This window comes from Toxotes jaculatrix, chromosome 17 (assembly GCF_017976425.1).
Source record: "Toxotes jaculatrix isolate fToxJac2 chromosome 17, fToxJac2.pri, whole genome shotgun sequence".
Lineage (NCBI taxonomy): Eukaryota > Metazoa > Chordata > Actinopteri > Toxotidae > Toxotes > Toxotes jaculatrix.
The window spans coordinates 8038861-8064812 of record NC_054410.1 but is presented as its reverse complement, the minus strand read 5'-3'; the positions used below and the strand labels follow the sequence as shown (position 1 = coordinate 8064812).

General features: G+C 39.8%; 4 protein-coding genes across 4 annotated transcripts in view; all 4 read right to left on the bottom strand.

The window, feature by feature from the left end:
• Nucleotides 1-232: 232 nt before the first annotated feature.
• On the bottom strand, nucleotides 233-8683 carry LOC121197220 (thrombospondin-type laminin G domain and EAR repeat-containing protein-like). Its single transcript, XM_041060700.1, has 13 exons — nucleotides 8323-8683; nucleotides 6821-7044; nucleotides 5904-6271; nucleotides 5378-5468; nucleotides 5082-5238; nucleotides 4822-4953; nucleotides 4663-4733; nucleotides 4064-4225; nucleotides 3765-3966; nucleotides 3430-3662; nucleotides 1779-1957; nucleotides 1552-1653; nucleotides 233-1263 (listed from the first exon to the last, which is right to left on the bottom strand). The coding sequence occupies exons 1-13, from the start codon at nucleotides 8405-8407 to the stop codon at nucleotides 1110-1112; spliced, it is 2160 nt and encodes a 719-aa protein (XP_040916634.1). The 5' UTR covers nucleotides 8408-8683; the 3' UTR covers nucleotides 233-1109.
• Nucleotides 8684-10678: 1995 nt separating this feature from the next.
• Nucleotides 10679-15019, bottom strand: sumo3a (small ubiquitin like modifier 3a). Its single transcript, XM_041060701.1, has 4 exons — nucleotides 14886-15019; nucleotides 13852-13980; nucleotides 13615-13686; nucleotides 10679-13366 (listed from the first exon to the last, which is right to left on the bottom strand). Exons 1-4 carry the CDS (start codon nucleotides 14904-14906, stop codon nucleotides 13304-13306), a joined length of 285 nt encoding a protein of 94 aa, XP_040916635.1. The 5' UTR covers nucleotides 14907-15019; the 3' UTR covers nucleotides 10679-13303.
• Nucleotides 15020-15447: 428 nt separating this feature from the next.
• pttg1ipa (PTTG1 interacting protein a) lies at nucleotides 15448-20847 on the bottom strand. The gene is made up of 7 exons (XM_041061394.1): nucleotides 20613-20847; nucleotides 19646-19698; nucleotides 19197-19305; nucleotides 18412-18514; nucleotides 18090-18155; nucleotides 16999-17045; nucleotides 15448-16281 (listed from the first exon to the last, which is right to left on the bottom strand). The coding sequence occupies exons 1-7, from the start codon at nucleotides 20698-20700 to the stop codon at nucleotides 16244-16246; spliced, it is 504 nt and encodes a 167-aa protein (XP_040917328.1). The 5' UTR covers nucleotides 20701-20847; the 3' UTR covers nucleotides 15448-16243.
• Nucleotides 20848-24424: 3577 nt separating this feature from the next.
• myo10l1 (myosin X, like 1) overlaps nucleotides 24425-25952 on the bottom strand; it is a 36681-nt gene continuing 35153 nt past the window's right edge. Inside the window, exons 44-47 of the mRNA XM_041061282.1 lie at nucleotides 25439-25789; nucleotides 25120-25296; nucleotides 24837-25028; nucleotides 24425-24529 (exon numbers count right to left, since the gene is read on the bottom strand). Coding sequence (XP_040917216.1) covers nucleotides 24425-24529; nucleotides 24837-25028; nucleotides 25120-25296; nucleotides 25439-25789 — 825 coding nt within the window. The remainder of the gene's footprint in view (nucleotides 24530-24836; nucleotides 25029-25119; nucleotides 25297-25438; nucleotides 25790-25952) is intronic.

Below are 25952 nucleotides of genomic sequence, written 5' to 3'. Positions count from 1 at the left end.
CCCAGGTATCTGATTAGCCATGAAATGACTTGGAATGAAAACTTGTGTAGTTTTGATCCTGCAGGGTATAATTGACACCATTTGGCCACCCTACATGCTCTAACTCAACATAGCTGAAGGTTAGCCAATGCATAAACAACTCATGTCTTGCATATAACTATATTAAGTGGTTTATTGTAATTTCAATAATTTACTTTCACTTTTACACACATATATAATTCATGCAGTCAGAGGCAAAAAAAATCATGTTCTTTGAGAGAACACATTCCAGTTGATACACGAAATGTTAAATACCATTTCAACATAAAATGCTTTTACAGAAAGATAGGAATCTTACAGAGGCTGCCTTGAGTTGAGAAAATGCACACAAATGGACATATTCTCATAGAAATCTTCTGCATACCTTACTTGTTTTAAAAACATTGCTAACCTAGCACTGATGACTGATGTTGCGAGGTAACTAAATGTATGGTTGGTCCTTATACCAAATTCCCCCAGCCAAAACCCCACAGTTTAGCCACAGTAAACACCTCAAAAAAGTTTGAAATTTTCTAATTATTTTACACTTTTTTCTCATTTTATGAATTTAACTGTTAACTTAAATTGTCATTTAAGTCAATTAAGGTATGTCAAAATGCAGTTTAGAAACCCTCTCCTAACAACACTAAATATTTTTTGTCATGAGTCAGTTTAATTTAATTTGTCCTTCCTAAAAGCACAAAATTTAAAGATATTTACTCTAAGGAATATCAGAATCATTCTTCAAACTCCACCATTCAATTTCTGTGTAACTGTTGAAGTCCTCCTCAGGTTGTTGAAACCTGCAAGACAACCCCCACAGCAACACTAGGGACATGGTCTGGTTGCAATAGCCTCGACTGTATGTAATCAAGGTTGGCCCTGAAATTGTGGACAGACACACACACATTTTAAACATGACTGAAAGCATTTTCTCACACAGGAACACAGGCACAAAAAGACAATGTACAACCTTACAAAGAAAGGTATGTATCTGCACACACACACACACACACACACACACACACACACACACACACACACACACACACAATACAGCCCACAAAGCTATGTGCACGCTCTCTTTTTGCCTAATAGGTTTTCAGCTTGAAGACTTTGGAGAGAGGTGCTTTGGCACTGGAGTAGATCAGATATGATTCTCCTTTAGAGCTGAAAAACTCCCAGTCACTGCAACCAATGGTTGGGAGCCAATGAACAGGAACAAAGCCTTCATATCCCTGCCATCTAAAAACAAACAGAGAAGAGGAATCAAATCAAAGGAGTATTTGCATCTGCTTAACAATAGCTCTAGATCAAAATTTAGCTGTGGGACATTTCCTTGTTCCTAGTGAATCTTTTTGTGTCAAAAGTGGTGGTATGCTGTCACTTGTCTGCCTCACGGGAAGAAAATTAATCTGCATTACAACTGTGTAGGTGTATGTACCGAAGACCATTTCAGCACTAAGTTCTGAGGGCAATCAGTGTGGGTGAATTATTTCACACTGGGAGGGGTGTTGTTGACAAGTTGACTACCTGTAGAGAATGCTGTTGAGAGAGTAGGATTCTCCGTTAAAGGAGTTAGCGACAACCAGAAAATGTTCCTCCCCGAGGCTGAAGAACTCCCAGTCCACTGCACTGGAGAGACAGAAAGGTATGTGGTGATTACAAGAGGCTGAAATGACAGCAAATACATTATTACGCAGGAAGTGTTCCTATAGTCTACCTATGTGTACATGTGTGTGATGCTTGCAGATGTGTACCTGTAGGTGACTATATCCTGGAAGCGGACAAATAGCTGTCCATTCATGTCCAGTTCATAGATAGTGGAGTTGATGGCATATTGACTTGGTCCGTTACCATGGAGTCTGTGTCCATTGGCAACAACCAAGAAGACTCTGCTGCCAATCTGAAACATTTCCCAGTCTGTGGCGCAGAACGTCTAGATTGACAGGAAGAAAGGAAACATACTGTTGATGTGGTGGACGTCTGAACAGTGTTAAAACATGAACGGAGACATGAGAGTAGTAAACAAATGTAAACAGCTTGAGTCTATTTCTATTTCATGAGAATATCATTAGTGTTGTAGTTTGCCATAAAATTTTTGACCAATTCAAATTTAGGCCTGATAGTGTCACTAGAGGTAAAGACTGGGAATCACCAAAGTTATTACAATTCATCTTGAGGAGAATATGAATGTCTGTACCAAATCAATATCAGTCCACATGATAGTTGTTGTTGTAGCCACTTCACTCAAAAGCACAGATGTCAAACTTCTGGTGACATTAAAGCAAAAGTCAGAGGGCCACTAAAGTCATTTGGACACATCATCTGGGAACTATTAATGACTGTGCACAAATTTGTGACAGTCTATCCAGTATTTTTCAGTGGATAAGTGAAAAGTTTGATCTTGTGGTGGCACTGGAGGAAAAGTGAGGGGATCATCAAGGTTAATATAATTCAACCTGTGGGTGACATGAATGTCTAAATGAAATTACATGGCAATCCATCCAACAACATTTCATTCAAAACCACAAATGACAACATCATGGTGGTGTTAGAGGGAAAATCACAGGACCAGCAAAAAAATCAGGGGGATTCATCCTCTTGGGACCATGCATGTCTGCATAAAATTTCATCGTAATCCCTTCTATAGTTTTTGAGGTATTTCAGTGTGGACCAATCAACTGACAGTTTGACAGACTGACATTATACCTGTGCAGCAGCGCAGCTAGTGTGGCTTCAGAAAGTGTCAAAGTTATGATTTCTCTCTCATTTGATGATTTCAGGTGATTAATTTCCACTTGCCTCAGGGGGATCCTGTGAACCCTTATATCCAGCTGTGGAGTTTCCCTAAATCACACATCTCCTTATGGTTTCTCATGTGACTATCAATGTGTCAACGCCCTCTCATTCTCAAATGTGGGTAGATTCAAATATATGATTCACTATCAGCTATCATGTCAAAGCATTGCTATCGCTGAAGCAAATCATGGCAAACCACATGCTCTATTTTTGGCCCTGTCTTAAATGCTTGGACACGCCTGTTCCTTGCTCCCCCATCTTTTTTTCATAACCCCTTTATCTCTCACTGTTTGTATTCTCTTCCTTCTATGTGTACAGACAAGATAGATGGTTTTTCATACTCATCTCAAAGATACAGATCTCATCAGAGGAAATCAAAGCCCAGCTGGTGAGAAAATGAATGACATGGAAATCATGCTATAAAATGCTACATTAAAGTGCTGTTAAGCCTAATTTCCACCCACGTTCTGACACCTTCCAAATTTAGCCTGTGTAGTGGTGTGGTACCAAACAGCTGGTTTTTTTTAGAATCAAGGAACAGAAATGAATGTATCAAATCTCTATGAAATCTCTCTTTTGTGTACAAGGCTGATTATGTTCACCACATACCTTAATTGTCTGGAACACCTGGAAGCTTCCATTGACCCACACATAGATGACAGAGTCCACAGATGTGGTTATTCCATCGAAAGCATTTGCGACCACCAGGAAATGGTATGGACCGACAGTGAAGAACTCCCAGTCATAGGCCCCTGAGGTCGGCAGCATCTGGTGAACCTCAAAAGACTTTGTTAACCTGTTCCACTTGTATATCACACTGTCTATAGTGTGATTATTATTACCTGAAATACAAACCAGAAGGAGAATTTTAATATTTTATACAGATTTAATGCAGGATTTCTGGAAGTTAGAAGTTAGTCATTTGATGAATATTTCATTTTTACCTCGTCTGTGATTGGCCACAGCAAGATAGGTTTGGCGATTGATGTTAAAGGCCTCCCAGTCTCGGGCACAGTAGGTCTGCAGAGACTGGAACCGCACAAATTGTTTTCTTTTCTTGCTCCACTTGTAAATCACGGAAAAGTCTGACTCTTTGTTGAAATGATTGTGCAGCCCTCCTCCAGAGTTAGACACCACGAGAAATACCTAGATCAAATAACCAAAGAGAGAAAATGGGTTTGATGCTTATATTGAGTCTAAAGTGCGATCTCTCCAATATTTTTAACTTCTTTTTGTGTCATACTTTCTTTCCCATGTTGAAGTGTCTCCAAACCAGGGCTTCACTGGTGGTGATATTCTGGTAGAGTTTGAATCCTGAGTGGGTCCACAGATACACAGCAGAACCAGAGGCTTTGGAGCGGTGAGCCATAGCAGCCATGAGACCCATGCCAGGTACCTGGAAAACCTGAAGATTGGATTTTTAAATTTTATTTATTTATTTAGAAAAAACAACCGAAACTTAAATCTTAAACTTAGCAGCCAAATTGTATAGAAGAATGAGGAATTTTCACAGCATGGTGAAAATTAAGAATTCACTTAAGATTTTATGCAGAAATCAGATCAACCAAAAGTAGAAGTCGGTCACACCCAACTAAGACGGCCCATGTGAATTTCAGGAATGGACTCCTCTCTACCTGCATGTAACTAACAATAGTTCTATCTCGTGACCCCTTGTAGGGTTCCTGACACCTCTGTTTGGAAACCCTGGTCTTGAAAAACACTAGACTCCCTAAAAGAAAGATATTTTTCTAACCTTGTGCCTTTGATTTCCTTAACTAAAAGTACATTGTGGATTCTAGCAAATATACATAAATATTCATTTTCAAACAAGTGTGTGAATACCTCTACATCATGCGTCTCTGAGCTGGTAATCAAGACCTGATGTTCCAACACATAGTCCAGCCTTTTATGATCTGAGTTGACAGAGAGGAGAGAATTGTATCAATATTCAACCTTAGCTGAGAAGACAACTGCTCATGAGGGTTGATGTACCATCCTCACCCTCTAGCACAGGGATCCACACAGCACCATCACAGAGGTAGAGGCCTTTCCTGAGCGGATTGAACCACAGCTGGCCTTGTAGTAGCACTGAGCATGAACGCTCCAACCCCACTGACACTCGCTCCTCCATGTCTGACAGGACATGGACAAAACACAAAGGCAAGCGGACAATTAGGCAGGAGGCAGGAAAGTTGAGAGATAGGTATATGGACCATGTATGGTATCATACTGAATCAAATGCCTTGTAAAATGCAGGTTACCATAGGAAGTCAGATGGCTGTCACCCACCCTCCCCATGACAGGCAGGTCTAAGAGAAGTGGTGGTACTGACAGAGCGGCTAGTTGGGGGTCGGAAGAGGGGCAGATCTGATGGGTGGCGTCCGAACCTGGCACCAAAACCAGTTGACGTAGCAGGCCCTGTACATGGGCAGTAGATGTGAAGTAAAGGATTTGGCTATTTAGGCAAAAATATATTAGTCATGTATTTTACAATGACTGGACAGCCTATTTCTTGTGAATCTGATTAAAGTTAACGATGAGGAAATGTAAGTCTTACTGAAAACAAGCCTTTCCACCTCCCCCGGCTGCCAATGTGGAATCTGGATCCCTGAATGTTGAGGTCTGAGGGGAAAGGCCTGGAGGGAGTGCTGTTTGCCATAAAAAGATATAATTATTTTTAATAGCTGAAGTAAGTTGTTTTTCTTCTGTAAATGAACATAAGGTCTGTGTAATTAAAGTAGTCACCTCCATGCATATTTTGGAATGAGACATGAAAATGTGAGATGTGAATTATATCATAGAAGTACTGTATGGGTGCTGATATTCCTCCCTTCTGTTTGCCAGAGGGGGTTTCCACTACAAACCATTTATCACAGACTGTCAGGACACTAAGATATGGCTGCAGGGTGTGAGCAGATTTGGAGCAGCGCCATTGTATTGTGGTGAAGGATCTACAATCCCTCAAGGGGATTCAAAGAGAACAGGAAGAGAGGATGGCGGGAGGCAGACAGTATACCCTCCTAGTAAACAGAAAATAGACAGAGGCACTCATGGAGGAACACACAAAAAAAGGATGAACTTACATCTCCAGCGGTGAGTTGCAGTCCACTGTGAGCCTAACATGCTGACGACCAATGGTTAAAACCAGAGTGTGCCACTGGTTATCAGCTAGTCGGGTTCCTTGAAACACCCAGTGCTCTACGACCCCTCCGTGAACCTTGAAAAGGAAGTGCAGACATTTTCTCGAAATCCTCATTCCCAGGGTGATCCGTCCACGTTCTTCATTACTTTTGTCATGTTTCTTCTTTTTCTCCGCTCCTTGTAGTTCTTCTCCACTGATACTCCTCTCCTTATTACTTTCCAAAATGTCTCTGTCATCATTCTCCTTTCCTTTCACTGCTCTTTTCTCTGGTGTTTTTGGCTCCATTAGGGAAAAGATATATTCATTTCTCTGTAAGACAAGAGGGAAAAAAATTCAGGCCCACTGTATTTGTCAGGGGTGGGAAGTAACAAAGTATACCTACTCAAATACTGTACTTTAGTACAATTTGAAGGTACTTGTACTTAGAGCTGCAATGATTAGTCAATAGATGGAATGTTAATGGGAAACCATTTTACCATTTTAAGAATCAACTGATCATTCCGTTTTTTGTTTTTTTGGGGGGGTTTTTTTGTAGCATTTTGTAGATTAAATGATTCATTGAAAAAAATAATCTGCAGATTAATCAATAATGACAACAATTGCTGGTTGCAATCATGCTTGTACCTTACTTACAAATTTCAGTTTTATGTTGCTTTTTACTTATACTCAACATTTCAGAGGCAAATGTACTTTTTCAGCACATTTACCTCATAGTACGTATGTACTTTAAATAGCATTTTGAATGCAGGACTTTTTCTTGTAACAGAGTATTTTCACACTGTGGCATTGGTACTTTTTCTTAAGTAAATGATCTAAGTACTTCTGCCACCACTGGTATTCTGTATACCAGATACTCACCTTTGGTGCAATGTGAGAGACTTTCAGAGTCACAACAATGGAGAATTCTTTTGGGAAGAGGTCGCAGTTCACCAGCAGCTGGGAGGAGGGAAAGCTCATGGAGGTATGAGGGCTGGAGAAATGTACACCCCTCACCCCTCCAGCCTGCTTCATGTGCACCCCTGGCACGAGTTTGGAGGTGTCCCTCTCGAGGACAAAAGACAGAAGATCTAGAGGGAGCAAATCTGCAGACAAGAAGGAAACAAAAGAGGTCAGGAAGACTGTTAAACTGCTTAAACCTATTTATTCCTAACCTTAGGGTTAGGACCCCCTAAAGAGGTTGCAAAATAAACCTGAGGGTCCTGATATGATTAATAGAATAGCAAAGAAGATTGCTGTAAACAACTGCAGACTGAAGAATCAATCAACAGTGGTGGACTGTAACTTAAGTGCTCATTTAGTACACAATGAAAAGAAAATACTGGCATATTTTCTTTTTATCTTACTTCATACTTTTACTCAATTACATTTCAGAGGGAAATATTGTGCTTTGTACTCCTTTTACTACCACTGCTTTTCTTTGATGGATTTAGCTACTTTGATCCTTTTTCATAAAAGAATATCAAACAATTTATGGTTTCAGCTTTTAAAATGTGACAATTTGCTGCTTTTCTTTATAATTTGAATTCATTTTTAATACTTTTGAAGTTTGGGCTATCAAGCATTGTGAAGGTTTCACTTTGGACCTTTTTTTGACATTAAGTACTTTTAATATTAAAAAAAAAACTTAAGTGCATTTTCCTGGTAACATTTACATATTTGTACTTGAGTAACATTTTCAACAAGGGATTTATGATGGAGTACAGAGTAGTATTAAGCACTTTTACTGGTAAACAATCTCAACACTTCTTCCACCACTTCTCAATATATACCATATTAAAGCTAAGGGGTCACAAAAAGACATACAGTAGCTTTGTTTAAAGGGAACCCTAATTAAAAAGGTGAGAACAACCACTATAAACTAATAAATCAATTAATGGCATAGCTTGTCTGAGTCCTTGGCCACCCTGGTGTGTGAGAAATAGCCCAGGGTGGTAGTGGAGCTATAAGAGGTTTCAGGAGGGGTTGTTATTAAGAAAGTGAGAATAATTGAGGAGAATAACTCTTGAATTGATGAGACATCATATAAACATGCCCCCTGTTTGTTGCAATATTCTGATGTGTATAGAACTGTTGTGGAATCCTAACCACATCTAATGTCTGTACTTGTTTTTGGATGTTAATTTAAGTTAATATTGCACGCAATACTGCACACAGAAGCACTCCCTATGTACTGTAACCAGATGCAGACAGTTGGAATTATCCAAAAGAATTTTAGCTGGAGGGGTTTCCCAGGTTTTTGGATGAAACCATAAACCCTTTACTGAATAATCATTAACTGAACATCACATGTGTTGAACTGAGCCTAGGTGATAGGAAGTAAAGCTGAGGTTAGGAGAGATAAAATAGAATAAAGTGAATACCTGTACAGTGTCTCCATGTGTCTGCAGAGATGTCGATGACCCTTAACCCCAGGAGAAGGAGCTGCACAAGTATCAGTGATGACATTACAAAAAGCCTGTTTGTTTTAGTTGCCAGCTGGTACAAACGTCTCCATATTGAAGGTATTTCACAATGTTTTTCTCCCTTCGTCTCTATCTTAAGTGACAATACACACCAGATGATTGTGTATTCTGCATATTGATCCAAATGAGCATTTTCAGATCTTCCAGCCCCAAAGTAAAATGTCTAGTCAACAAATTCTGCCATAAATAATCAAAGCTAGACTGGCTGCCTAAGACTCACATGTACTTAAGTAGCAGAAGTAGTGGATCTGTGCTCAGAGAGAAATCCATTCATCTGTGTGGAGAATCCTGCACCTGCAGCTCCTTTTAAACACTGGAGCCATGCAAATCACTAAACAGCCTGTCACTCATCCTCCCACAACCGCCTCTGACGACTCAGACCTGCCGGAGGGGGTAAGCTGCTCCAGTGTGTGTGTGTACATGCTCACTTAATGGCAGACAAACAGACTGAAAGACAAGCAGACAGAAAGAATATTTTTAATGTCACAGTATCAAAAAAAGGTCTGTCAAAAGACAAATTCCTCCAGACGTCCAGTACATGAAAGAAGGCCTTAGCAGACATAATTTCTTTTTTAATTAAAGGGCAACAACAGAACATCTGTGACCTTTGGTCCACTAATGCATAGATGGATATGAGCTCAGCTATTATCATATTAGCGGTTATCCCATAGTTTATTACCTAAGAAACTGAGGTATGTGCATGAACTCAGCTGTGATATTAAAGTCTCAAACCTGGTTGTTTTCCTTAAAGATTTGCAAATATTACTTGTTGTAAATGTAATGAAGTCTCTGGACAGCAAAATCAAGTGGTAAATTATACTGGTATCAAATTATACAAACACTGCGATGTTCAAAGTACTGAGAGAGCCTTGGTCAAATAGTATTTGCAAATAAGAGCATTTGCATTTTACTTTAACCTGCTTGGAGTAAGTCAACCAAAGGGAAATAGACTTTTAAATAACTTTTCAAGCAGTCTTTATAGCTCTCAGAGTTTTGATTGTCTGTGATCACTCAACGATTTCATAGTCCTAACAACTTCACAGAACAATTTTATTAAGTATATATGACCTTGGTTTGTTAGTTAAATAATCAAACTGTGAGAGGCAGCGGCATCTCAGCTTGTGTCAGATCCCTCAGAATCCTCTCATCCACCGACCCATATATTTACAAGGCAAATGCACCGTCTCTCTGCTTCTCGCCCACATTAAGATCATAGACTGCACCTAGATCAGGATACGAGATACCAACTCTGCCCTGCCCTTCTTTTCCTCTATCCAGTCATTAATCTTTCTTCCTTCCAGGCATGACAGGTAGTGGGTGTTGAACTCTCCTGTGTGGTTTCAGATTAACCTGTTTAGATGCAGAAATGTTGATGTAGATTGTTCACTCGTGCACGTGATTTTCCTTATTCCTGGTTTGATTCATCAGTCACTATTAATCTTATCACCATTACAGTTGTACTGAATGAAACTATTCAGTCAATTTATCAGATCAGATCTAATGTTCTACATCAGGCCTGAGGTGACACATAGAAGTTTATGCACTGCTAAAAATAATGATCAGACTTGGCTTGATAGATCAACATATCTTTTATCTTAACTTGCTTCATGCAATTTATTGATCATGTCTCTCTTAAAGATTAAGTCGAAAGTGCATTATCTGTTACTTTGTTTTTGGGCTGCCAGTATTTATATATACGTGTATAATGAGTAGGTTCTTCAATGAAATCAAACCACCAGAGACCTGATATTATCATGGCTCAGTGGCACCACCTAGCTGTCTTCATACTATTCAGGCTACATGTTCAGTTTCTATCCATAGTACTGCACACATTTTTAGAAGACATGGCCCGAGTGAGAATTGACACCCTTTCCACACACCAACTAAATATAATTCAGTCATAGCCACGTTCTTAAAAGTAAAAAAAAAAAAAAAAAAAAAAGTATACCATAGTTAATACATACAGTATGTATATAACAGGTATGGAATCTCCCCACAAAAACCATGTATTTTTTTAGAAGCCCAATGGACAATTATAACAAACTAGCTTAGGCTAACTTCTATGGCACTTGTTGATGCCGTGTTCTTTCCCTACAAGAATAAATAAAAGAGCTTAACAACTTCAATACTTTTTTTTTTTATCTCCCTCCACATACTAAATATTTCCTACAGTGATAACTGTAAAGCAAACAAGTACTTAAACCACCTTCCTTTAAATACACAAATACAAAAACATGAGGCTTGTGACTGCAAATCTGAGTACCAAACTATATTTATTGTATACAGTAGTAAAAGACCACAAATAATGTACAAATCAGTAGAGAAACAAATAACATGACAAGACATGGGCCCCGTTCCTTGTACATTACACCTCATTAGCTCATGTTAGCCACCTCAAATGATCTCTGTCCAGCTAACTTGGTTCTTCAGATGCAAGTGGAAGGCTGATTTGGTTGTCCTGATAACTGTGCTCTTAATTTTGTGAGAGAGGAAAGCTGAAACCATGATCAATACTTGTGACTGGTTTGTGCAGCAGCATATCTATGAGAGTAATCACCCACAGATTTAGCAATTTGACAAATGAGGGGACAGCAGTGAATACTTCAAACAGCAGACAGCAGTAGAGTGAAACCTTTTGACCATTTGTCTTTCATATATTCATTCAAAAATATTTGATTACTAGCACTGACTAATGTTTTTACTATATAGAATACATACAAAAATACAGCTGTAAAACATGATGCAGACTACTGTTTAATTACTTTTTAAAAATTACATCATCTTTCTAGTGCGGCTGAACTACAACAAACTACATTTAAGAATATGGGAGCATATCTGAAAGGTCAAGGGAGACTAAAACATGAAATTCAAAAGGTCAGTTACAACTCCTCAAATACTGTTACCTCAAAACAAGAGTTTAATCTGTATTGCAAATGTCTACATAACAATGGTTCACAATATACCAGACTTAAAATGCACTGGTTCATACTGGTGCACCAAACATCATTTTGATTTTTTTTCTCAATTGCAGTGGTTTTGTTTTATTGTACTTTTTAGTATGGGTGACTACTTAAAATCTCTTCAGCTGTAGCAACACTGATAGATTGGTGCCTCTAAAGAAAGGTGCAGCCTTATCTGAAAATAAATTAAAATAGGTTTAAAAAAAAAAAAAAAAGAAAAAAAAAAAATCCAACTCACTCTGAAGAAGCCCAGACAGGCTCCAAAACTCATTGTCACTTTAATCATGACTGAACTGAAAAATCCAAGCTCATGTCGAACCATCAACAATCAAATCAAGCCAACTTAGTTATCCATGTACAAAGAACAGGGCCCTGTGGGTACAGAACACTTATCTCCCAAACTCCATTGGTTGACCTCCCTGCCCCTCTGATATGCAACAAACAGCATGCATCCTTCTCCTAATTGCAAAATATTGGGAGACATTCATCACCACTTGAGACATCTTCACCATTTTCAAAACTGCAGTTAAAGGTGTTTAAGATAAATGACCTGCAACTTCTGCCTTGTGCACACCAGAGAACATTATCTCAACAGTTCACAAAGCAGAGAAACGTGTCTTCAAAATACATGCCAAAATACATACTGACTTTTGTTGGATATCCTTGCTCAAACTGGAGGTTGCTCCTCTTCAAAGCACATGTAGTATCAGTTGTCCCATCAGCCTACATTCGCAAGGACAATACAAAGATGAGACAGATGACCCCAGAACAGAACTGAGGAACAATCTCCCAGTCACTCCCACCCACAGCCCACCCTGAAAACCCACAAGCAGAACAGCTTGTAAGAATACCATAGGGACTGGTCACTGGCCTGTTATTTCGGAAAACGGGGAAAGAAAACAAAAAGTTATGTATTCCACATCAAGAGATCATCCTTACACAGCCAGACCCCAACCAATTCCGACTAAGGATGCACCTCAGTGGTGCAAATTAAATTTCCCACCCCTGAACAGGTATTTGTCTGGATGACTATTAGCCTGTACCGCGGATGCCCGCAATCTTTCTCAATTAGTAGCAGTCAAAGAAGAAGCCAATAACATTAATGAAGAAAAAACCCTTAAAATCTTACAGTTTTGACCTTGCAGTTTGCTTTTAGAGTGATCCATTTAATCCATTTAAGCAAATATGAAACAGAAGTTCGGTCTTTGGAGTATTGGTCCAAGCCCCACAACATTTATCTAACATCCACTCTGATACTTCTGTACAAAAACAAAAAAAGAAGGAAAAAAAAAAATACAAAAACATTGCAGAACTCTTTAGCAAAAGCACCTAAAAGGGGGAGAGAATTAAAATACATTTTTGACCAAAGAGCAGGAGTCACTGTTGAGACAAAAAACACACAAGAGAGCGAAGTGAAATGGAAGGCGGGTGTGTATTAAGTTCAGATAGTGCTTCCACTTCAAAAATATTTTCATGCCCACTGACTGTGACCCCTGGACAAAAACCTGCAGAGCCCCACATTCGACCCCGCTGCATGAAAACCGTTACAAACTACTGGATACTAAGCTTTCACTGGAAAGTGAATGAAGCACTGACAAACCAGGAGCAGCTGTGGCGCGGTGTTGGTCCAATCAGCCTGCAGGGCCAGAAGGAAAACGTTGCCCCCACTGGCCAGCAGAGACTGTACACGCACAAAAGTTCAGTCCTGGCTGAGACAGTACATAAACAGCTGAGGAGCCCCCCCTCCCGCCCACACCTGACGAAAAACCATGACAGACATCTTTAAACTGAAGAAATAATAATAATAATAATAATAACAATAATAATAATAGGTTTATGAGGAGCAATGAGGAGGGGAGGGACAGTGAAGGTGGCTGAGGGCGTGGTCTGAGGGTGGCCATCAATGAGGTGGGGAGGACTTAGCAGTGCCCGCCCGTCTGCTGCTGGAAAACATCTATGGTGTCTTCATCTTCCATCTCCAGCTGAGAGGAGCAGAGGAACAGAGGTTCCAGTTAGTGGACACAAATAATAACTGAGCAGGTAAAATGATGCAGGAATTAAAATATTAGATGTATTGATTTAAGGTTTTTTAGAGACACTAAATGGCTGAATTGCAAAGCGTTAAATAAATTGAATATTTAATTGGAGGACTCTATGTAAGCAGCAAAAATGTAAACTGATCATTTCAGTGAGGTTTAAAAATAATATAACGGTGAATATAACATCTTACCTGTGCAGGCGTATCCGTCTCATTGATTGGCTGGCCATCAAACCTGAATCTGATCTGCCTTATTGAGAGACCCTGCAGGAGCGAGACGACAGAGATGAAGACCATATCCAAAGAACTTTGAGTGCAGGAATAGCAAAGTGAAGTGTGCAGGGGCATTACCACAAATCTACAATAAGCATATGCTGCTGGAGAGGAGGAAATGTGAGAGAAAACGTGTCATTTGTGGTTCCAGCTCACCTGTCGTTCACAGTACGCCTTCATTAGTTTGCTGAGCGGTGTGTGTCTTTTGATTTTGAACTGGACCACCGACCCATCCTGCCCCGCAACCTTGAGGTTGATGTGGTCGTTCTCAGTCTTTACTCCCTCCTACAGAGACAAACATGTTTCACGGGAGTTAAACCTGCACATTAACCAGTAGTCACAGAGGTACCACAAAGGTTCACACTAAAGTCACAGATGCAATTCATTTGACAGCACTGCTAAGAGAGACGTGTACCAACCAAGTTACCAGACTACAAGCACACACTACAAACAGCCTGCCACTTTAAAAGTAATTTCACAATGAAAGGTTGGTGCAACAACACTGTCTGGTGGAGGAATAATGCAACGCCGTTTTCAATATATTTCAACCAAAACAAACTTGCATGAGACAGAACAATGCAGGCAAGTTACAATATGTTGCTCGCCGGGCAGTCACACATGCTAACGTTAGCTTGATTAGCTCCAGGCTAGGTAGTCGGCACGCCAGCCCCTCAGTACCGCTGCAGAGTTTAGCTGCCGGCTAACGCTGCTAGCAGTTTTGTTTTGTTGTACTGTGGCCAAACAAGCAGCGACACATTAAAACCAGCAAAAATTAACAGGGATTCGGTGGTTTTTTAAACGAGTGCGTCACCTCCATTAGCGTCCCTTTATAGCTGCAGCAGTTGCGGCATTTGCTGCGTTGCGGACATAACGTGGTCCCGTTTCGACAAAGAAAAAAAAAATCCGCAAAAGACAATCATGGTGTAATTGACATTTCTGCCCACAATCTTCGAGACCCTTGTTAGTGAAGAAAAACCTCTGCAATTCCCATCTACAGTGCAGCGTGTAAGCGCATCTAAATATAAATATGGAGGTGCGGGTACTCATTCATTTGCGAAACAAACACTGCGCCGATTCAGAGAAACGTGCAAACCAGGCCATTTTTGATTGCACATCTGAGAAATGGTTTGGCAGGAGCTCGACTGAGCCATCACTGCAAATCTACAGCTCTTTAAGACTAAATATCTTACCTTGGGCTTTTCCTCTGACATCTCGGCTGGAATTTGTGTGACGGTTTTCAGAATAGTCGGTTAATTGGGTTTTATTTGTCTTTCTGCCGCCTTCTGTCCTCTCGTCTCCTCCACTGACGGGTGCGCGCTTTGGACCGCTGTTGCAAATAAACTATTGGGTCTGAGCGGACCACGTGACTTGAGTGGATAGCGGGAGCGCGGACGCGGGAGCGCGCATCGATCACGCGAACTGAAGAACTGAAGGTAATGAATTCTGTATCAAAATGAGTGATGGGACGTTAGTGAGATGGTTTACTATCAACAGACACAAATTTACCAACACTTAATTTTTGTATTTTTCATAATGATTTATTTCCTGAGATAAAATATCCCAAACATCTAGATTTGGCAAAATAAAAAATATATTTAACTCACACAGATATCAGTATCTGAAAACTTCCCCAAAATTAGGCACATTTCAGATCTACCATAATCTTTATTCTTTATATTCTTTAATCTTAATCTTTGATTAATGATCTGTGTTTTTTTTTTTAACTCAAGACTCAAAAAAAAAAACAAAATATGAAGGTAAAAGCTGTCATTTTAATGAAAGCACATCGCAAGCAATACATAAACACAACAACAGTTCAGTGTCACTGGGCAATTAATTATCAGTCCAAAATCTTTTATTTGGCCTTTGTGTCCTTATGGAATTTCCAGGTAATAGCAGAATTAGGCTGACTTCAATTTAACTTCAGGATCAACGCAGTCAACTTAAGTTCATGATTGATATATTAATTCAGGGGATGGAAGATTTCAAGTTTTAATTTTGACATCATAAAATGAACATAATTTCTGAACCTAATAATCAAAAACGAGAAATGAGAAAAATCACACCCAGTACAAAATAGTTTATAATTTCTAAATATATCTCCAAACTCCACAGCAACTCAGAGCAACAAAAAATGATCTGGGAATTTACAGATGCAAAAGACTTTCTGAAGCAAAAGGAAAGAATTCTTCAGCCACCAAACAAGATTCTTTACATACTGTACAATTAAACTTATGTTAAACTCATATGATAGACTACTATAGTACTGAAGAACACTGCTGCTACATGGGTCTATTATAGCCTTTGGTTACAGCCTTATGGATCATTACAGTGAACATAACATTCCTGTTCACTGGCTGAATGACACTAGAGGCTGTCTATATAAAACTACTGTCACTTTTTAAGGTCACTTTAATTATAATTTACATTAATTTTCAGGTCATGTCTTCACTCACAACCACAAGGCAGTCTGTTGCTGTCTGTGAGCCATCAGAGTTCTGGTAAGAGCGGGAGGTTCATGGTGCAAAATGTCAGTTCACTGAAACTCTCACGCAAACCTGGAGTAGGGGTTTTGCCCACTTAGACCTACAGAAACAGAACATAACCAGTGAACATGATTTAAAGGAACTGTAAGTTCTCTAATTAACAAGCTGTATCTCCTCTGTATAAATCCATACAAAAAAAAGTCAGTGGGAGGAGAGTAGGATCCCAATGTGTGAGAGGCATTAATTCCATTAGAGATTGTCTTTTTTTCCTAAATTTTACCAAATTTGAAAGTGGCCACAATTCTCGGCTCAAAAGACTAAATTTTCTTTCCTGTTGTGTCTTTTAGATATTCTACAATTCTACACAAAATCACCTAAAAAAATATAACCTGGTTGACGTTACATAAAGTGCAGGGGATGGTAACCGTAGTAACCTATTTTCTTTTATACTGTTGTGACAGAAAGGGAAGTGAGATGTCCCATGAATGGGGACCATACTGTCTTCCTACTGCCTCGCTGACTTGGGGTCCCCACGACATAAAGTCCACAGTTGGACAAAGCCAGGCTAGCTGTTTCCTCCTATTTCCAATCTTTATGTAGTGCTAATATTTTTTTTAAATTGCATTTTCCAAATTGTTGAACTAAAAAGGGAAAAAATATTAAATAGTTTAATCTCATTTTGTAGTTTTTAATCAATTCTCCCATCAAATGCAAGAAGTTCAATGTTTAGCTTTTCTTTCAAAGGAACAGAAAAACATGCATCTGCATTATATTAAGATATGCATGTGAGTGTAAAAGAGAGGGATATTAAGCTCACCATATTTCTTCCTGATTTCCTCATGTCTCTGTTTCATCTCGGCCTTCCTGTAAAGGACAAAACATTCTCTTATGAGCCATGCACTGACTAATGATATTTTTTCAGACTCTTAACACACCCAAAAAGGCATAAGGCCACAAACCAGTCTGGGCTGATAACAGTATGACGTATGCATTTTTCCCTCATTGTTGTTGCCTTTGTACTACGCTGTGAAGGAAACTGATATGGATCATGACCAACGACGCAACAGAGCCAGCTGGTATGTTTGTTGCACTGTAGATTTTAAACCATCACACAAACACAAATAGTAAGACTATTAAGTGGCTACCTGAAAGCAAGAACACTGGGGGATGGTAGAATGCACTTTAAGATTATTGAGCAAACTAATTTGCACACAAAAATCTTGTCGGTCAGTTTACAGCTGACAAATGTAACATTCCACAGTGTAGTGGGGAAAAGCTGCAAACAGGTTGACAGGCTTGTTTATATGGACATATTAATATGGGAATAGCTAAATATAAGGAGAAATAAAAGTATAGCAGAAAACATACATCAGGCCAAAGCAGCATGGATGAGCAAGTCTGAGTTTTTTGTTAAAGAGGAAGAAAACTGTGGGAAGGAACCGTCCCTATGATGTTTAGTCCTGGTGTGGTCAAACCTGTAGCACTTTCGAGATGAGTTAGCTACGACAAACTGGTGACATCGGTAAGGGGTCACACTGCATTGCTCAACAGCACATGGCCACACTGTTGGTGAATTAATTCTAGATTTAGCCTGATTATAGGACCGAGTTGGTATTTGCTTCACCCCTCTTTCTACTAGTTGATTTAAAGAACTGGAAATATCAGCAGCAGTTCAAAGGTCTGCAATCTGGCTAGTTCAGATTACGACTCAACACAAATTCAAGTCCACCTTGTGCATTTGGGGTTCCTTGTTGAGATGGACAGTGTCTTTGGAAACACCTTTTTTTAGCACAGAAAAGGTAAACTATAGATATACATATATCAAAAACACAAAACAACAAACCAGGAGCACAGCCTTAAAACAGTGCTACACAGTCACTGTCACATGCACAGAACAATAATCCTCACCTTTCTTCCTGCTTGGTTTTCATCTTATTGGCTTGTCGCTGCATCCTGGCCTCAAACCTTTTGGTTCTGAGACACAAATGAAACACAAAAGATGAGATCAAGTTGCAGTAAATGTAAACCTTCTAAAATCGTCTCTTAAAATTTCTTCACATATAATTGGGATGTGTCTTAAGCCCTTGGGCACAACTAGTAGCATTGTCAAATTGAACATAAAGTACAGCAGCTTTTTCCCTCAGGATCATGTTGTGGAGGATGACAGTGTTTCATCACTGTGTTCGTGTTCAATCAGATGAGGTTAACCACAGCTCACTGCACCACTTACCCAAAGTTCTCACACTTGCAGCAGCAGAACAAGCAGACCAGGAAGGCAATGATGATAACTCCACCGATCACTGCCAAGGTGATTATCAGTATCTGGAAGTTCACTGCAGATGGAGACAGAAACACAAACTTATGCATGAGTCCACAGTCAGAGATCTTCCCTCACAATAGGAAAAATTAACTTATGCTGAATTTTTTTTAGCTCTTATTATGAAAGCACTTCCATGTTTGCATGCAGTAAGTATTGATGTTTGTCTTATGATATTTTCATAGAAGACAGGAAATAACTCAAATGTATGTTTATACAGTAAAACCTAGTTACTAACTACATTTAGCACTGGGAGACTGGTAAAGCATAAACCACAATTTAGTTGCTAAGGCTTTGCTCTTGAGTGGAAGCTTCATTAAACTTGCCTTGTTTTTAAATTAAGTCTTAAAATATCTTAATTTAGTTCAGACTAATTCTAAAATCATTCAAATACAAATATACTTCATCAGACAGTATACTTTTATCTGTAGATACCTGAAATCAGTCGTCCTGTAAAAACTGGAATCGCATTAAAAACCTATTGTCTTGTTTTTAGGGGAGGTCTTTTAGCTTCCTTTGTGTCCTGCACACACTTTTGTTAACTTTAAATTCTTGTACATCTAAGTAAGCATATGTTAATGTTTTTGGGTACATATAACTGTTACAATAACTGTACGTTTTCTGTGCAAAAAAAAATGTATAAATAAATAAAATCAACCTCTACATGTGTGTGGGCATGTGTATGTGTACTCCCTTACTCCAGCAGAGCCCCCAGCGTGCATCATTCAGTGGGCAGAGTGCATGGGGTGGAAGGATGGTCCTCACTGGATATGTAATACACGACTTGGTTTTGATACACCACAAGCACTGTAAAAAAAAACAACAAAAAACACATAATAATCCCTTTATTGTTTGAACAAACAATGAATCCTGGGGTTTTCAGGGCAACTGTTGGATACTGCAGGGCCCACATGCACACAAAAAGCAGAAAATGGAGGAGGGTGTGGGGAAGTATGACAGATCAGTTACTCCTCAAACCAGTCAAACAAGTGTGGAGGTGGGGGAGGAGCCACTGCTTGCAGTTCCTTCACCTGGGACACTTTGTTTTCTATCATAAACACACACACACACACACACACACACACGCAGTGTAAACCCAAAAAGAAATCAACCCAACGGAAATGAAAGGCATTCTCGGAGGACTTACCGTCACATTTTTCAGACAGTCCTCACAGGTTGTCCCATTCTTTTCCTCACAAGCTATGGGACAGAAAAAAAATCAGCTTACTGTCTACTGAGGACACCCCCAAATAATGTACAAAGAAGGTGAACAAAGAGTCAACATGATGTGTACACACATTTTACTTTAAAAGGAAAGGTGCAAGTGCCTTTGATAAAAGAGAGATTAGCACAGAACCCTATGAGGAGCAGATTAAATGAGGCCTGTGGGTCTGCTCTCACTGTGGTTTTTGTAACTACTGCTAATCCTCCTGGGACATTTTCCAAGGAGACAGGGCACAGTAAACACACAGGGTCCAGACCAGTCATATTATTATCAGCAAACTACAAAGCTGGGTTTGTCTCAGTGTATCCATGTATCTGTAAAATGGAGGTGTAAACAAACAAGGTTTCATTCTTGTGTGGTGGGTTTGTTTGTGTCTACTTCTGCTGTTTGAAGGTCCTGAGGGGGGATGAAAGAGAACTGAAAAGAGACTCATTGTTCTGCTGAAAGGTTTCAATAACACACAAAGATGTGAAACCAACAGAGACACAGTGGTATCACTAAAAACACTGTTTATCTTGTTTTTCATCTTAACTTTGGAAGCTGAAACGTAGCCTTTACCCAACATTTTCTGCACTGTTCTAATGAAATATGATCTTGAGCCAGAAGATACAAGTGTACACAACTCAAATAAAACCCATTAATCAACAGAAATTGTAAGATACAAAAGAGCTAAAACACTGTTGTCCTGACTAAGGAGAAAAGTCATTATATATAAGAACCAAAAAGTCTCAGTACATCAGGTTAAGATTTATGTTTTCCTGTTTACCTAGGACTTAATAAAAAAAAAAAATAATAAAGCAGCTAAAATCAATTAGATGAAAGTTAGAAAATTTGTTTTAGATGTCATTAATTCCTCAGTCACCACAGAGTCACTGATTTCCACTCCTACCCTGGCCAGGTGCGGGAGACTGGGCGAAAACTGTCGCCAAACCGAAGACAAGCAGGAGAGCAGGGAGTAAAATCCGTAAATCCATCATTCAGCTACTGAGACGCAGATTCTTCCAAATGTTATTTCCAAGACGTTACGTCTGAGTAGATCTGTGAAACCCGGGAGAAAAAGCAAGAGGAGGAAATGTTTTGGCTGCACGGGTCCGACGGCTGAAACTGGAGGAGTGAACTTACCGAGAAGGAACAATTCGCAAAATCCTGACGCAAACTCATAACGCACCAACGACAAAAGGAGGGGAGGGCGTGCGTGTGCATCTGTGCATGCTTTCTTGTCAGCAGAAGTGGAAGTAAGTGCGCACATCTTTTACTTAAGTAAAAGTACCAATACAACAACGTAAAAATACTCTAATAAGTAAAAGTCATGCACTCCAAGCACGTTTTTAAATAAAAGCCCGGAAATGCCAGCGAGTTGTCCTTAAAGTATCAAAGTATTATACATAAGTACATTTATGCTGGTAATTATGTGTTTTTCTATGACTTCTAGGCTACTTGTGACAGAGTTATTGTTCAAAATAAAATTCACAAACAAAACGTTAAATGGAGGACAATTTCCAATAATTTATTAAAGCATAATTTTGTAAAGCCAGTTACAAATAAAAAAAAAAAGAACAACACACATATCTCTCTCTTTCTCTCTCTCTTTTTTTTTAAACAAGCACAATGTTTTACTATGTAATGATGATAATAAGCATAACATAAGAATGGGCCCCACTCTGGCCGCCTGCGGCTGATAACAGGACCCTTTGTGATGAAGTTGCCCTTGAAGACAGATTTGTGATCAGATACTTCAAAATCTATCTTCGGTTTATTGTTCTCTTCAGCAAACACACTGATCACATTCCAGCAACTATAGGGCAACCTCTTCCTACTCAGTGTAATATCAGTGACAGACAGAACCATAGATGTAGAATAACTAGAACAGGCAACTCCAGGTTCCTTATTAATTATGGCTTATAAACTTTACTTTCTCCTAGTTTTGAGCTTGTTTCAGCTGAAAAATAAATAAAAGTTCAAACTGGAACCTCTGAGTGAGTTCTTCTTATTCTAACTCTATAGGCAGGATCCCAGTGGGTTGTGTGTATGTAGTCAGGGCCATAGCCACAAGTAAAAACACTGAGGTCATTTCTTTTAGGAATTTTGGGCAATTTTAACAAAGGTAGTAGACGGAGTTCACATGCTTTTACACTTAAAAACTCATCTCTTTTCCTTCTTTTTTTGTCATCTGTCAACCTACAAATCTGCCATAAACTGTGTAAGTGAACATTAAACAAAATATGTAAGATCCAAATTATGATTTAAAAAGTGTGTGGAATTCTTGTTGTTTTTCTTGAGCATGAGGATTGAGTTAGAAGTTCAGGGTCTCAGACTCGAAACCTCAGTATTTCTAAAATCCTGGTTAGGGCCCCGTATGCAGCACTCCAGATAGACAACAAACAGATTTCACCCTTAGAAGTTCAACTTCACTGAAACATCAGGCGTGAAAAACAGCAAACCATAGCTGTCTTCATGGCAAAGACTGAAATTCATATAGACACAGAAACTCAACCAGATTAGATGACTAATTGGATTGTGTTTGTTTTTCCATGTTATCTAAGCACCCCCCCGGATATTTGAAGTGGGGAAACATTTTTTGCTTTTGTCCTCTAGAGGCATTATACATGAGGGATGCTGCAGATCTACCTGCAGTGCCACATTGTCAGGTGATGTTGACAGAGCAGTGACTTCACTTTCAGTCCAAAAACACTCACATACACACAAAGCAGTGATGACTGTCGACATTCCCAGTGCACAGTTAACCCATTTCCGAGCCCATTTCCTCACAGTGTCTTATCTGCTCCTTTTTCACAGAGACTGAAAAAAAATCAAGTATATTCTTAAATACATTATCCTCCCAAACACACCTTGCAATACTTACAGTACAATAAGAAATAAATAACCCCTAACCCTCCCATGAAATCCCATGCTTTTCCCTTTAAATCACAATCACGACACCATTCTTTGCAAAGCTTAGTCATGTAAATACGTCTTATTTCCAAGGTATACACTCAGTAAAATGACTTCTCTCTTCTCATTTCCCTTTTCTGTTCCGACCGTTTGGATTACACCATTAATATACTCACACACACACACACACACACAGCAGCATTCCTGACACAGCACTTCAGGGTGGTTAAAATAGCAGGGGACATACAGTAATAAGAGTAGTATCAGTAATAAAAGTCACATGGTCCTAAACAGGTTGGAAACACAGACAAACTGGAGCTCTTATGCATTTTTGTTTAAGTCACTGATCCTCTCGATAAAGAAAAGGTGAGAATAAAATGAGCAAACACAGATATACAATATTTTATGGCTCCGATTGATGCTTCAGAGTGAGTCCGACAGATAACACATATGATAAATTAATCAAACAACTGTGAAAACACGACCACTATAGCAGCCAGTCTCATTATAGTCTGTGTTTTTGCTATTTCTTACTTCTCTGTGAGTCACATTAATGGCACAGCCAGTGGACAATGTACAGTATTGGCATCATATTCAGACATACAGTGGTCATTATCAACACCATTCACTTGCATGTATTTTACATGAGAGGTGTCACATTTGCATTTAGTATGGCATCTATATACTGTACAGTGCAGTGGCCACTGAAAATTCAATAATATCTCTTATATTGTGTGATATACAGTACAAAACGATACATGTTCATTCAGTTTATGTTTACATGTATGTGAATATACAGTAGATTTATGCAATGTGTGTTATATGTAGACATAGATAGGAAAATGTTTTGTCTCATACTATTCTGTTTGATATTGTTCTCTTTGTAGAGCCAGACAAGGCTGTTAACCATGCACAGACTCTTTAGGCCAAGTTAAACATGACCAGAGAGCCTCCAAAGCAAAACCTCTACTCTTTATTCTCAAGAATATCTATTTGATATTGTTCAGTAATATTTAAAGCCACTTCCTTTGGCTGTGTTTTCTTCTTGTGGCCACACGGTGGCACTGACGAGTGAACACTATGTCGGGCGGGCATGGAGCTTATTTTGCCTTTAGTAGCCCTAAAGAAGAACCATTATCGAGTCCTTTTTCTCAGTCACAAACAGATGTAATCTGGCTGATGTCACAGATAAAAGACAGAGAGAAAGCAAGCAAGAACAAGAATTCAGCATTGTAACGTAATACCAGTAGCAAAGATGCATCAGGAGTGAGGACACATGAAGAGAAAGAGAGAGACTCTGAACATGGAGGAAGAGTGAGAAAGAAATTTAACTAAGAAATTGTGGCTTTCTTCTGTCTGGCAGTGCACTGGGGGTGGGGGGCCAGGGAGCCACCTGGGACTGATGGGGCGGCTGAGTTGTGCTTGTAAATTATTGAGTTTTGTTTGTCCGGAAAGGTAAGCGGAGAGAAGTTTGGAGTGTGCTTGAACATCTACATGCAGGACTACAACTGGGGGTTATGTATTTGAAAGGGCCGTCCCAAAATACAGGTTGTTTTCTTTGTCATGCTCATTTTTAAACAGATCCCTTATCCCAGGTGAAACCCAGATAAGTAGAGTGTGCGTTTGGCTTCTGTGTCCACTTCTCCCCGTTTTGCTTTCGATGCCCATCCACCACTCTCGATTCAGCCTTGAGGATTAGCTGGTTGGTGCGACTGCCTCGGTCAAAACCAACCAACCAACCAATGCTAGGGGGGCAAAGGCATCTGTTTGCCACTGGACGGACCGAGGGCTCTAAGTGGTTTCTGGCAATCACCTGGCCCAGGAACTGGCAACGCTGGTCACTGACATGATGCTGCAACGTTTCTTCACCATCATGTTAATGTAGGCCCTCATGATCTTGGTGATCTCTCCAACCTAAAGAGTAAAAAAAAAGTCATTCAGTTGTTCTGCATATAATGTACGTCTGCACTAATGTGTGATTAAATGCTGGTCCAGACTGAAATGTCTCAACAACTGCGTCCACAGAGGTTACATCCCCACTGACTTTAGTGATCCTCAGAGTTCAATCAGGTGTAATTATACACAGGAAGACAAGATTTAAAAGAAAACAAAAAAACAAGAATAACAATAATAGGGAAAAGAAACATGAAAAAATAATGAAAAATGAAATGGGAATAAAGAAATTAATAATAATTATTAATAATGAATAATGAACTCTCACCAATGGAGTCTCAAAGAACATCTCCCTTTCATCCACGATGATCTTGTAGGTGCAGGGCTGCGAAGCCCCAAAGAAGGTGATGTGTTCATACTGGAAGGTCTCCAGGGGTTTGGGTTCACCTCGCTTATACACAGAGACATTGTCAGCACTCACACCCAGCCACAGGTCATGAGGGAAACCACCTTCTTTACACTGCAGAGAGAAGACAGCAGGGAAAGGTAAGGGTTACTTGTTGGATTTTAAAATTAGTTTCACCATCCACTTTCTCTTCTTATTCTCTCACCTCCACATCAAACAGAGTAGATCCATATCCAGGCCACTCCTTAATGATGCTCATATATTTAAGCATGGCCTGGTGCTGAGGCATCCCCTGCAGCCGGGTCCACTTCTCCAGCACACTGGTCCTTGTAGCAGACGTCTCCTCCTTAACCCACATCTCCAACATCTGCTCCTCCTCCACCTGAAATGACACAGGTCAGACACGTCCTAAGCATCTGCATGCGTGGTAATGCAGTTTAAGTGCAAGTCTGCACAGTGCATGGTTTGCAGAACATTAAGGTGTATTTCAAAGTATCCAGGGTGTGTACTAAATGGGCTAAAACCTTCTGCTTCTTCAGTGAACCAGTCTTGAAGCTCCTCCTCAGGGTACCGTCCAGGAAGCTCGGGGTCTTTCGTTTCTCTGCCCCGGTGCCGACACCTCCTTGTCCTCCCACCAAGCCCTTCCCGTCTCCCACTCCTCCTCCACCTACTCCAGCTCCACCTGCAGCCCCCACGCCCGGCTTGGTGGAGTGGAGTATGCGATTGCGGAGGCGTCCAATTGGATAAACGCTTCCCAGACTCCACCCGGCCCGACCTGCCCCATCACCGTGGAGATACTGGAGACGCAGAGCAGCCAGGTGCTGCAAAGTCTCCTCTGAGGCCGGGAAGTGGCCACTTATCAGAGACTCATGAGCCTGAGAGAGAAAGAGATAGCAACATACTTTACATTTTCAACAAATGGATTTAATGACATTATTCTTCCACATAACAAAGAGAAATATCAATATATTTAGTTTAAGGTAATCACATTTATTCATTCTGTACAACATACTAAACTTTAGCTTTAACAGAAAGGCT

Bases quoted from the DNA above. Each gene is read 5' to 3' on its own strand.
- LOC121197220 (XM_041060700.1), bottom strand. From the start codon at position 8,407: ATGTCATCACTGATACTTGTGCAGCTCCTTCTCCTGGGGTTAAGGGTC. The intron at 6,272-6,820 runs GTGAGTATCTGG...CTTGTCTTACAG, and splicing joins TCTCTCACATTGCACCAAAG to AGAAATGAATATATCTTTTC. The intron at 4,954-5,081 runs GTAACCTGCATT...ATGTCCTGTCAG, and splicing joins CAGCCATCTGACTTCCTATG to ACATGGAGGAGCGAGTGTCA.
- sumo3a (XM_041060701.1), bottom strand. From the start codon at position 14,906: ATGTCAGAGGAAAAGCCCAAG. The intron at 13,687-13,851 runs GTGAGCTGGAAC...TCGCTCCTGCAG, and splicing joins AGGCGTACTGTGAACGACAG to GGTCTCTCAATAAGGCAGAT. The intron at 13,367-13,614 runs GTAAGATGTTAT...TGCTCCTCTCAG, and splicing joins AGACGGATACGCCTGCACAG to CTGGAGATGGAAGATGAAGA.
- pttg1ipa (XM_041061394.1), bottom strand. From the start codon at position 20,700: ATGATGGATTTACGGATTTTACTCCCTGCTCTCCTGCTTGTCTTCGGT. The intron at 19,306-19,645 runs GTAAGTCCTCCG...TTTTTTTTACAG, and splicing joins ACTGTCTGAAAAATGTGACG to TGCTTGTGGTGTATCAAAAC. The intron at 17,046-18,089 runs GTGAGGATTATT...TGTCCTTTACAG, and splicing joins AAAACCAAGCAGGAAGAAAG to GAAGGCCGAGATGAAACAGA.